At 41.8% G+C, this 12,753-nt stretch overlaps 1 protein-coding gene across 1 annotated transcript in view; it reads right to left on the reverse strand.

The window, feature by feature from the left end:
- The window catches only part of LOC144120894 (two pore channel protein 1-like), a 25,990-nt gene extending 16,417 nt beyond the window's left edge, over nucleotides 1–9,573 (reverse strand). Inside the window, exons 1-6 of the mRNA XM_077653683.1 lie at nucleotides 9,352–9,573; nucleotides 7,066–7,214; nucleotides 4,907–5,083; nucleotides 3,700–3,813; nucleotides 2,224–2,354; nucleotides 501–589 (exon numbers count right to left, since the gene is read on the reverse strand). Coding sequence (XP_077509809.1) covers nucleotides 501–589; nucleotides 2,224–2,354; nucleotides 3,700–3,813; nucleotides 4,907–5,083; nucleotides 7,066–7,214; nucleotides 9,352–9,493 — 802 coding nt within the window. The 5' untranslated portion in view covers nucleotides 9,494–9,573. The remainder of the gene's footprint in view (nucleotides 1–500; nucleotides 590–2,223; nucleotides 2,355–3,699; nucleotides 3,814–4,906; nucleotides 5,084–7,065; nucleotides 7,215–9,351) is intronic.
- Nucleotides 9,574–12,753: the final 3,180 nt, after the last annotated feature.

Raw genomic sequence — 12,753 nt, forward strand, 5'->3', positions numbered from 1 at the left:
AACGTAAATAACAAGAACCATCCAATTAAATAAATAAACACGAGCAAGAAATGGCTTACGGTGGAAACATTTTCATTTTGGGTGAAATAGCTGACAGATGACTGGCAAAGGTTAGTGGCACTGTTTTACAAGTGTTAGCACCAGTTCACTAGATAAGCGCAAAATCCTGAACTCAAATGACAAGGAGTAATGACGTTTCAAAGCACATAATCACTAAAAATTGTACCCTTCTGTGCAACAACTTCAATAAAGCAAGCAAATGAACAGCAGCATATCCTCGAACTGTTCACTTCTGAGATGTAAAATTTATTTAGACTAAATGTCTACAACGCAACCAGTGCTCTTATTCATGTGTAACCTCAATGAGTTCTTACTTTTGTGTCTGTGCTAGGGCATGCAGTTCCGCTTTTCTTGGCAATAGGATGCGTTCGGTTACATAATTTGTTCACATAGAGAACCCAAAATTTCTTAGTAGCAACAGAGTGCATAGCTCTGCTCACCTAAGATGGCAAACACAGTCATGAAGAAAAACAAAATGATCAACATATCAAACACCGGTGGCAGAGACTGTAGAATTTGCCGAGTCAATCTGCATGAACCAAACAAAGAAAAATAAATAATGTTAGGAAATACTATCAGAAAATGATTCTGCTATGGTTATTTATAAATAAATACCTGCTCCTCTAAACTAAAATCAGCTGCTTCTCCTAATTATGTGCATATTTATGGCAAATGGCAAAGAATTCTCCTAACTGCTGCTTGTGACAACCAGTGAACCTAAACTATCAGTGCTGTACACCAAGATCAGTTTGAAACACAATTAAACTGAATGGCTCCATTAATTAACACATGCATTTTACTACAAAGTACAGCTCCTTTTACAGCTTTTCAGGCACTTTAACAGAGCTAACAATGCAGCAATCCTCAAATGCACAGCATGCAACACATTTGAATGCAACCATACATGTGCTTCTGAGGGATGTACAAATAGCAAAATTTCATAGTTTCTTTTCCCTTTTAGTAAAAGTCGCATGCATTGTGTTGCAATGTTCATTTTCACAGCAATGATTTGGCAGTTGGGCACAGCTTAAAGGAGGCCTGTTCAGCTACCAAATTTCTGGCTGCGTATTTTCTTTGTTGCAATCATGCATAAGACATGAACGACCACGTGGTATTTGCTCATGACCGCTAAATAATTTATACAGTTGAGCCCAGTTATAATGAACCTGACGGTCACACGAATTCTGTTCGTTGTATCCAAAGGTTGTATTAAGTGCACTTGCCCTATTACAGCCAAAAATTAGAGCGACAAAAATGGCATTTATACCTTCAAAAAGTCCACTGTACAGGTCTGTTTCTTCAAAGCAGACTCTATCGAGCCGATTTCTAAGCTCTCCAGTGAGGTCACATGATCCTGACCGAGGCACTTTCTACGGACAAGCCGCTTTAACAGCGAATCAGACATTCACAGCAACTGGCAGCAGGTCAGCATGCTCGCCTTCGATCCTCGACAAGGTTGCGGCAGCACAGAACATACAGTATGCATAACCCTTGAGTAAAGCGCTCGAGTAGCACATTGGCTCCAAATAAAGCAACACCTCGCCGCAGCTACTAGGCTCATGTAGCAACCTTTGCGTGTAATAAGAGCCACATAGACCTACAGACCAGATGGGAACTAGCACTTTACCCGAAAACTGTCGGCTAGTGTCTGCTTTTAGTTTTAATTGATTGGTGCGCTGTGCACTATTCGAATGTTTTGCACAATGTTGACACAGACTGCCTGCCGTCTGTGCGCTGCCTGAACGTGGCAGCATTGAAAAAGGCTGAGTTTCGACTGTGGAGGTGACACACACACCACGTGACCGGGCCTGCCAGCAGGACATACGTCGACCCTGCTATAAAAACTTCTCAAATCACTGTTATTGTTTGGTGTGCAGTAGTTTCGCTTTCAACGCTGCCCCTGTCTGGCACTTACCAGGCTTCTGCTTCTGCTTCAGATACTTTGCCCACACAATACACATGCATGCGCCAGCTGAACTAGGCTACAGTACAATTACCATAGCTGAAACAATATACATTCCTTGATCCAGCTGGTACCTAAAGCAGAACCTTTAAAATGCAAATAAGGCACAGGCAATTATATAGGAAACAATGTTTTTTTTCTGCTAGACCAATGAAGTTTCAATCAAAATTACACTTTTGGAGAGCAGCCATGAGTAGTACCTTCGAACACCACCCAGGTAGTGGTTGTCAATCAGAAAGATGGGCCTCAGTGCACGAAGAATGCGAAAGTGCGTTGCCTGTCGTGCAGCAACCACCACGGCCTCTAGGAGCATTAGCAGCAGGATTGACAGCTGAACAACCGGGGAGGAAAAAAAAAGAGCACGCAGCAATCACTGGATGGCTGCGAGTATGTTCCATTTACTAAAAGCGGTAAAGAGCTTGAACATAAAGCAAATATACTTTTGAATGATGTTCTATCCAGTTACCACATTCCTTGCTTCCAGCTGGAATCCTCTTAAACTACACGTGATATATGAGCGATAATCAAGCTACTGCAGACTGACTTAAGGGGGGACACTGGTCTTAGACCTATTTTCCTTATATTTAGTCCAATCCTAATGAAACTGTATCAACTTGCTCAGTTTTTTTTTTTACTGACTTCAAATATGAACTTTCTTTTTAAATTAATTTGTTAGTTCCTAAGATAATTAATTTTAATTAGTAATTTATTAGTACCTCAGTACAGAAAAAATGGCTCAATAAAAAATAATTTTTAACCAATGGCTACACAGTATGGTGAGTAAAGAGTGCAATAATCACAGCAGTTTTTTTATTTTACCCTCATAAGTAATTTTACAGCACTTAGAATAGCAGCATTCAAAGTGTGAATATCATGCATAGATAAACTTTGCAAAATTATAAATTCTTGAAGCGCGATTGAACAATTGTGCTTCGATTTTTGCATACATTGTGCTTTCAGCGTCGCTTAGCAAACAATATGAGGTGTCTATCTGTCCTAGACGTTGAGATATTGACGTACTAAGACGGCCAGGTGTCCAAAATTTTCACGGTGTTAAATCACCTGCTCCTGCACAAATTGAGCCCACACAGTGATTTCAATTTAATCATACGGTCAAAATACAAATTTCCTGGAGGATAAAACTGGTAGAGTTGAAGAATAATACCTGTAGGCTCCAAAAATGTCATTTTTTTAAATTGATTTTTGGGTCATTTTTTGGTCCCAAAGACCAGTGTCCCCCCTTAATGTTGCAAGCATTTTGAAACCTCTAGAAGCTTAACCTTTCTTTAAACTCTTCCCGAATGGCTTTGAGAAAAAGATTAGTAATTGCATTTTTATACTCACATTCACATGAATATTGAATAAATTGGTGAGAGCAATGCCCACTACATTTTTCTATCATCTTAAAATAATTTCACTACAAAACAAGACTGATAGCAGTGAACAAAGACAAGAAGAGGTTTGTGGAGGAAATATGTGCCTATTTGTATTATAGCCCAAACGACAGATGTAGTGGTGACAAAGGGTTGCAGCACTGAATTATAAACATTAGCACTAGTTAAATACATTAAACTAACAACAAAATTATGGATTGAACTCAGATAAACCTAATCTGTTTGACATTGTGCCGTTACCACAAAGCTTGTGCATTCAAACTTAACAAAATGGTTCCTCACCTTGAAAACAGTTCGTTTGTGAGTGAAGAATGGTTTGAGTCCCATCCACCGAAGCTTCATACACAGTTCAACGGCAACAACTGAGAGTGCGAGAATCTCCACAGAAACGTGGAGCTGCAGATGGCAAAAAGGAAAAGAAAGAAGGAATATGGAAACGGTTGTAGTTCACATTTGATTATACTGTAGCAGCACTTGCAAATGATGCAAAGAGAGTGTACTTAAGTATTTTAACTGAACTAGGTAAGTGCGAAGTAAATAAATAACTTTATTAGTATTGTAGCTCTACACAAGTTTACATTAAGCAATATATTCTGATGTTAAGGCAAATACACAGTTATTTACATTCGTTGGATAACTTCAAATAACCCATATCATCAAGCAGACCCAAATGTAACCAAAGCCTTCCAATTATCTTCATCAGTAAGTCAAACTGTCTGTGTCTAGAAATATAACATGCAAAAAAGAGTCATACCCAAACAACCATGTTATGCCTGTGACGTGTTTAATTAGTACAGTTGTCCATACTGCGATGAAACTGAATTTGAGTAAGTGACTACCAGGTTAATTAACAGCAGCAGTGTAAATTACAATGGAATGTGCTTAACAAAACAAGGTTTAATTGGTCTGAGTAAAATTTTCAGCAAAGTGAGCAAAATTCATAAACAACTCCTTGTGTGATCATGCAATTCAGATTGTTTTGGCAGAGGGCAAGCCATTGGAAAAATACAGGCCTGCACGCATCCCACGCTAGAAGGGATGACTTCCATAACAAAAGTCTCATGCGGGCTAGTTTGTTTGCGATTGAAGAAGACCGGCAGTGTGACAGACAGCAAGGGTGAATAAGACACACAAAGCACCAGTCCTGTCATTTGTGCATCTTGCTCCTCCTTGTCCCTTTTTATGCTGCCAACATTCTTATGGCCCCTGCAGCTCCTGCAAAAAAGTCTATGATTCTTCGTCGATCTCTACAGATAAAGTGGAGAGGTAAAATAATGACACCGGCACTGCTTTTGGTGGCTTATTTCACAAATATCTTTTCCTTTTGCCTGTTCTTACATCACTCACTTTACGGCATCATTCTGATGCATACAGTCCTCATAATCAGTAAGAGCATGACACGCTGTTCGGTTACAGGCACAAGCCGTTTTGTGCTCGAAGTAAAGGACCATGTACAGGCCACTGCTTGCATAAAGGAAGGGGCACTGACGGCAACAGGGACACTGAGGCCTGGCACGGCGGGGGCTTCCATGAGGGCCAGTGCCATGAGCACGACGGCTGACAGCAGGTCGAGGCAGTAGAAGAGCACGTTGTGCACAACCAAGTATGCCGGCAGTGCCTCCCGACTGCATGGGTGGAAGTCGAGCTTGTCATTGTTCTCCCCTTCCTGTGGGCATACATAAAATCAATCCTTCTTCACAATGAGGCTATTTTAGTTAAGTGTTACAGAAAATCCATCATTGCACAGAGGCAACGTGCTCCAAAATGTCAAAGTGAGTTCCATGAAGCTGAGAACAGTACTAGAGACATGCCATTTCTGTTCAACAACCTCTTAAATCGGTGCATTGGCAGCAAGAACTCTGGTGCATTTTTATGAGCTGAAATTATACCTGGATTATCATGCATGCTATAGTGAATGCTCTGAATAAATTTAGACTACCTGAGGTTTTTTAACATGCACCAAAATCTCGGTGCATAAGCATCTTTTCATTTTGTTGCACCAAAGTGCAGTCACCATGGATGGGATGAAATGCGCGCGTGGCCTCTGCTCAACAGCAGAATGCAATGCCGATCCATCATGGCAGCTCAGTGGGTCAACCATTTTAAAAGGGTGGCACTGGAAATAGTACTTAACACCAAATGCAGCCTACTGCAGCAAACTCCTTACAGATGGGTGGTGGTTAGCTTTCAATTGTATGTGAGGGCATCAAATAGCTTGGTCCGACTTATTCATTAGCCATTATTCAGCACAGAAGAGGGGATAACAGAATTTTAGTTACTTGGATTTGAAGCTGACCAAGATCATCAGCAAGATCACCTTGGGGCATGCGAAGGAAGTATCCTTTGAAGCGTAAATAATGCACCAATACTTTGTCACACATATACATATATCTCACATTTAACCAGTCAATAACGGTGCAATAAAATATATCAGCATCAATTTTGCACACTGCTATTATTTGCAGTTTGCATAATTCATTTTTTTGTTTAGCAACATAAATTTCAATGTGCAATTCTGTGCAGCACGTGGGAATTTTTAGTTATCTTGCCTTTTTTTCAGTTTGAACAGCATCATCTACTGCGAAAGCATTAAAAAAATGTTGACTACTCGTGCCGAACAGCACTGGATCAATTTATACTTAGGACCTTTCATTTTCGAGCAAAACCCAGTTATAACTAATTATTGTACTCCGATGACAATTCATAAATGCTGTGTTAAACGTTATTTTTACCTGAAAAGGTGCCTTCAATAGCCTGTGGCTTAGAAGGGCAGAAAGCTGAATGTGCCACATGGAAAAAATTGGACGCCCTGAAGAGCTAAAAACATTGCTCTATGTACACCAATGTATTCAGTTATTTGATCATGATTTTAAGTCTCTTCTAAAACCTGTTATCAATGGCATGATTTCACTTCCTGTATAAGTTCTGAAATTACCTGTTACAAGCAGGATGCCAGAACACAGGTAATAAGTTTGAAATCTTGCAGCTGTTTTTCTGCTGAGCATTAGCAACATTAATGATGCCCTGTTATAATGCTGTTACATTGATACAGATATTAAGAGACATCACTGTTAACAGCTGTCAGATACAAAAGTAACAGATATCACTGTTAGACAAGTGATATCTGTGAGTTGGTGTGACTAATACGCAGAAATGCTGCACATGGGGAAAGCACAGTATGTGACGAAACAAATGTAATATTGAAAAAAAGAAACAATATCTATTCAGTAAACAGTTGCTCAGCCCCACCTGCAATTTATATATTGTTTATAAAAGTGATAAACAAGAATACAACATCTTACTTTCACCTGCAAAAACAATAGTTAGTTTTTCCTGGCAGATATAGTCCAGAAGAGTCTGAATAACAAAACGATTCACTGGAAAACCTGATTCGTATCCAACCTTGAACTTCGAAAACTGCACCCAATTTGTGTCCCTCCAATTCCAACGAAAAAAATAAAGCTTGAAAATGAAAGGCCCTATATACTGGTACTATGGACACAATGTCAGTGGGCGTGAAAAAAACACCACAAATAATGCATGCGTACAACTTGAAATGCAGCTGTGTTTTGCATGTATATTCTGTAATCTTTGTATCCAAGTGTTCACATCATTTCAAAGCGCCAGTTTGCAAAATATCCACTATACCTCAAGGAATATTGCTGCCTCGTGGTAATTTGACTGCCAGCACTTGGCCAGACGTTCGCCTTCTATTTCACCACTAGGGAAGCTGAGCTCAGTGAGCACAGAGTGACTGTGTTCAACTGAATTAGTCAGGTCAAAGGGAACATCAGCATCTGAGAAAATATGGAAAGAACAATACTTATAAGCAAAAAGTAACACTTTGGTATGGACTAGTTTGTTCTGAAGACAGCACAAAAAGAGGACAGGGGCACAGAATGCACATCAAATAACAGGGCTTCTGTGTTGTCTTCAGAATATGTTATAAACATCCTGTACTCACAACATACAAGTCTCTTAAAAACCAGCAGCAGAGAAGAATCAGACACAAGGAAGAAGCACACACACATGGACATGGACAGGCAACAGTCTCGTTCATATTTATATTAGGAAAGCCAGGTCTAAAAGCATGAGCATGGCTTAATTGTAAGCTTATTCCACTCATTCAGCTCCATCACTTCAAGTGACAGTACAAGGACTGCATGCAGATAAGATTCAGTATACATTATGCACAGCCCTATTATAATTCTACAGTCCTGAAAAATTGCAGTTCATTTTAAAATGGATGCCAGTAATATTAAGGCATCAAACCACAGAATGAGCAATCAAATATTTCTGGGGCAGTGCTATAGTCAAAATGATTACACTACAGCAGAACCTTGCTATTTAAAACTGGCTTAATTTAAACCTCCTCTTGAGTCAAACTGATGGTTTGGTTTTATAAAGTACATTAGAGAGGCTCCCGTTATTCTGAACAGGCTTTTAGTCTCCTTTGAGTTTGAATTATTAAACATCAGCTGTACACATGGCACAATACATGACAAGGAAGTCAGAGGTGTAACATTAAAGTGCCAATATACTTTTCTCAGTTATGAAAATATTGTGAGCTTACTTTTCAACAGGAAAACTACAACCAATAAGTGCCAAATGACCTTTTACTTCAGTATAATTGCTATTTAGATGTTCACAGTGCCCTATATATATGTATACATTTATACTGCATCCGCACTTTGGTTAAGTTGGTTTTCATGAGCCTTTAAAGTGATAACCAGGCTACTTAGCATAGCACTAAAATAGGGTTGCTCATTCAGAAATAACGGACTTGACACACCAAATTCATAATAAGTGCATGCAACAATAACTATATATATATAATGCAAGAAGTTCTTACAAATAATATTGTCTACATGGTGCTTTATGAGATATGAGTAAAATAGAGAAATTCTGTATATCTGTATAAGACACTATAAATAGCAAACAAAACAAACAATATGACAGTTGACAAGCAGCAAAACCACGGTGTGCGCATAAGTCAACATTGTGTTGAGGTTGAAATGACTAAATAATTATCAATTATTATATGGCAGATACCACACTAGTATATCTCATGACAGTAATGGATCAGCAAATATCAACAAACTAAAGCCAGTACATGCGTATTTTTTGCTTACTTGTTGAACTTACAATTAACTGTTTACGATATCGTAAACAGTTATAATTGTATAGTTCAACAAGCTTAAGCAAAAAATACACATGTACTGCACGTCACGCTTTCCACGGGGGCAAGAAACAGGCATGAAGCAACTGTTGCCCCATGCAGTTCGCAACTTGCTGAGGCGTGACGTCAGAACAGTCTACAAGTGAAGTGATATTGCCGTGTTCGTGATAACCGCGCACATTGCGCATACTTTATATAGCTATTGTGCTTAGCGCTGAAAACAATTGCGTGGCGAGCAAAATTTTCTTGTTGTCGGTCAAGTCACGAACATGGACAAATTCGGGCAAGAATTGCACGCACCAATAAAGATCTACGATTAATGCGCACATTTCTGAACCGTTATATTGCAGGCGCGCGAGCGCCGAATCCGCGCCTTCTTAATATATACTGTTTAGGATATCGATTACGACAGCTGCCTAAAAAAAATGCAAATGTAGCTCGTTTAAATGCAACGACATATTGAGCCGCGCAGCGATCGGGAAGTAGGAAAGGCGATCAAGCAGTAGTTTTCAGTTTCTCCCCTCGTTTTTACTTTTGACGTCGCGTACGGAGCAAAAGTTCGGGCCGAAATTTAGCGCTCCATTCGACAGCCACGGCTCCTGCGGTGTTTACCACGGGTCCTCCGTTAGCTAAAAGACATGTCCTCAAACCAGACGAGCTCTGAAAAGCTCGATCGCGAACTAAACAAGGAGCGCGAAATGAAGAGACGGAAAAGCGCGTCTGCTATTCGCGTAGCGATCGGCGCGATCACATACGGGACGCTGAGGCCCAGGACGTGTTGGCATCCAGGCAGTCGGTGCTTTCATAAGAGAGGCATCCGTCGGCTCCCACAAGGATGTTGCGGTCGCCTTCGTCGCTGTCGCCAATTTGCAGGCAACGAATACCGAAGTTCGCCATTCCCTGGCCATCCCACTGCAAGGTTACAGCTTACAGCGCAGCAGCAGGCAGCAGCGAGCTAAGGGGACCGCCCCCGCAACGACAGTGTTATAAGAGTGTCGCGGCAAAACCCGCTAAACGAAGCGAAATAAGAATCGATGACGTCGATGACAGCGTGCCTTTATACAAAGTTTTATTGATGGTCAGATCAGGTTAATTACTGGCGCATATATTTACTTAACTTATAATTGCATTTTTATGCACTAACGCATGTTGTATACAACATGCGAATTGGCGCGAAATTATCAATGGACTTAGCAATTAGCAATGGAAATTGGCAATAGAAGGCTTGAACTGGCTTGAATATGGTGGCTATTCATAACCATTTTTTATTATAATATTCTAGTTCGCTGTACTTGAAGCTTGGAGTTAGTGCATATGGGAGCGGCGTTACAGGAATAGTTTCTTTTGTTGTTGTTTGTTGTAGGGTGGTGGCGGTGGTGTATTTCTCGGTGGACTTGGTGGCCTCCTCGACTGCGCCGTGAGGGAAGGTGGGAGTAAAAGGGAGGAGAGAAAGATAGGGATATGCCGTAGTGGAGACAGTGGAGACACACTGCACAACACACTGGCGCGTTTTGCGTTTCGCCTCCATCGAAACTCGGCTGCCGCAGTAAGTACATATATAAGACCCCAATATACAAGGAAGAGTTTCTCAGCTCCCATAATTCTCCCCTCTCTTTTTTGCAGTCGTGGAGGAAAGTATAAACACGCGATGTTCTTGATCATTCAAAACACCCAAGCTGTGATTTCAACTGAGGTAGTGCAATTCCACGGCCGCTCAGGCCGCTCAATGCCACTGAGCGGCCGTGGCAATTCATTCGGCGTCCACAGTACAAAAATTCGGCAGACACTTGCTTACGCGTGGGAATGCGAAAGCATTACTGTCCCTAGATGCATTACTCCCACCCACACGCGCGCGCGCGCGCGTATGACGCCACCCGGAACGCTGTACCATGCATGAACGGCTGCATCACAATTTTGATACGAAAATTGGTTTTTAAGGAAAGCAAATGGAGCAGTTACTGTCTCACATCTCGGTGGACAAACAGTCTGGGAAGGCATACAGTTGAAGGTGCATATGTCCTCTGTTCGAATCCCTGTAGCTATCCTCCAACTTGATTATATGCAACGAGAAATCATATATATGACACCACTTTAACGCGCTTTACGACAAACAGTCGCACAGTTTGGTACGAATGTTGAGAAAACTGGCGCCACACGGAAGACGGCCAGTGGTGAGTATATATAGACAAACAGCGCATGTATAGAATTGTCTGAAGTGGCGGTGCTCAGCTTGCTGCTTGCGTCATACGACCTCTTGATGACGTCACCCTATTTCTTTTGTACACACACACCACCGACTTTTCTCGTAATAGGACTAGTAATGCTTTCGCATTTGTAAACAATATTTCTTTCCACCAAAGTTTTGAACTGAAGGGCGCTCGGCTACTGATCCGGAGTTCCCGGGTTCTAACCTGAGCGCGGCGGCCGCGTTTCGATGGAGGCGAAACGCAAAGGCGCCGGCCGTGTGCTGTGCGATGTCAGTGCACGTTAAAGATCCACAGGTGGTCGAAATTATTCCGGAGCCCTTCACTACGGCGTCCCTCATAGCCTGAGTCGCTTTACAAACATTGGCCGCTTTACAAACTGCCTCAATTTGTGTTTACTGAGCACATCTTGTCTATCTATAGAATTGCAGCCTCGCTTAGGTCCGTGCAATGCGTCAGCACTGTGCAGGCTGCACCAGCTGTTTGCTTCGACCATACGCCGCCGCTATACGCAAAGCACTTATCTGCCAATGCGCTAAACGGTCTCCTGGAGGAATATCTGTTCTAGTATTCGAGCCATGCTGCAATTTTCACAGATATGCCTCTCAACAAGGCGAAAAGGCAGCAGTAGGTGTTTATTCCCGCACACCAGATTGGAGTTATTCTATCCGGGTCCCTTATTATACACCAATTTTCGCTGCTGAATTTCTCGCTATTGGTTTGGCCCTTCAAAAAGTTCCCCGCAATATTTCTCAAGTTATCATTCTCTCGGACTGCCTCAGTCTTGGCAGCACTAGAAAGTTCGGCAAGTAGTCTCTTGTACCGATCCTTAACGTACTTTGTGCCACGTCATGCCCAAGAGGTGCGCTTTCAGTGGATCCCAGGGCACTGTGGAATTACTTCAAATTCGATAGACGATTTCTTGGCGAAATTAATCAGCCATCAATGGGCCTGTTGCCCATGTCGTTCCGAACCTCACCCTGCTGACCACGTCCCGTTATGAACGCTACCAAATACACCATTACCTGAACCATGAGCCCATCCTTGGTACAGCTGATTTCGAACATTTAAAATTCCCATGGAACATACGTTCTTGTGCATCAAGGCAATGCGAGGTTTCCGTGACGCTGTTGCGTTGCATGATTCCTCGCCTTAATCTATATTTATGCCGTTCTGAGTTAACGCCGTCGAATCTATGTGCGTCATGCGGGGACGTTGAAACGGTAATTTCATCCTCTACTGCCGGCGGTTTGCACGGCAGAGAATTCAGTTTTTGCAAAATCCTCTCGCTCAATTAGGGCTGCCGTTTACTCTGCCCGTCCTCCTCTCCTTCGGTGTAACCGTCAAAGGGCATGCCACTAGGCAGGTCTGTCAGCTTCTTCGCAAGTATATTATTGAAACCGGGAGATTTTTGTGTTAACTTCTGGATGTCTTTACTTCTCTTAACATTATTTTCTGATTAATTCTTTAAAATTTGGTTATTCCACCCACACCGCTTTGTTTGCTCGATTTTCATTCCGATTTCCTCAAGATCTCTCAAAATTTGTGATTTTCTTTTTCTCTCAGACTCCTCCATATTTATGAGCCGCTTAGATAACCCTGGATGAGTTTTTTCCTGCTTGGACTTGCACCAAACCCTGGCCAATCCTCCACCGTGGGTATGTGCCATCGTATTTGAGGCAACAACAACGATGTCAAACCCCATAAACCATAAACCATGCATCTTCCTCTCTTTCTTCTTTCACTCCCACCTTCCTTTCTTCTCTTACGGCGCGGTTCGGGTATGTCCATCGAAATAATCCTTCCTTCAAAATGTACACCCATGACCAAAAACTCCTCCTTAATTCCCTTTTCAAACGCTTTTCTCGCCATACTGACAAAAAAAAATGGTTGCAGTTCAGCTCAGCTAAGAGTGGTTTAGCGAAATCGTTCCGACGACGTGGACGGCTCCGG

The sequence above is a fragment of the Amblyomma americanum genome, chromosome 2 (assembly GCF_052857255.1).
Source record: "Amblyomma americanum isolate KBUSLIRL-KWMA chromosome 2, ASM5285725v1, whole genome shotgun sequence".
Taxonomy (NCBI): domain Eukaryota; kingdom Metazoa; phylum Arthropoda; class Arachnida; order Ixodida; family Ixodidae; genus Amblyomma; species Amblyomma americanum.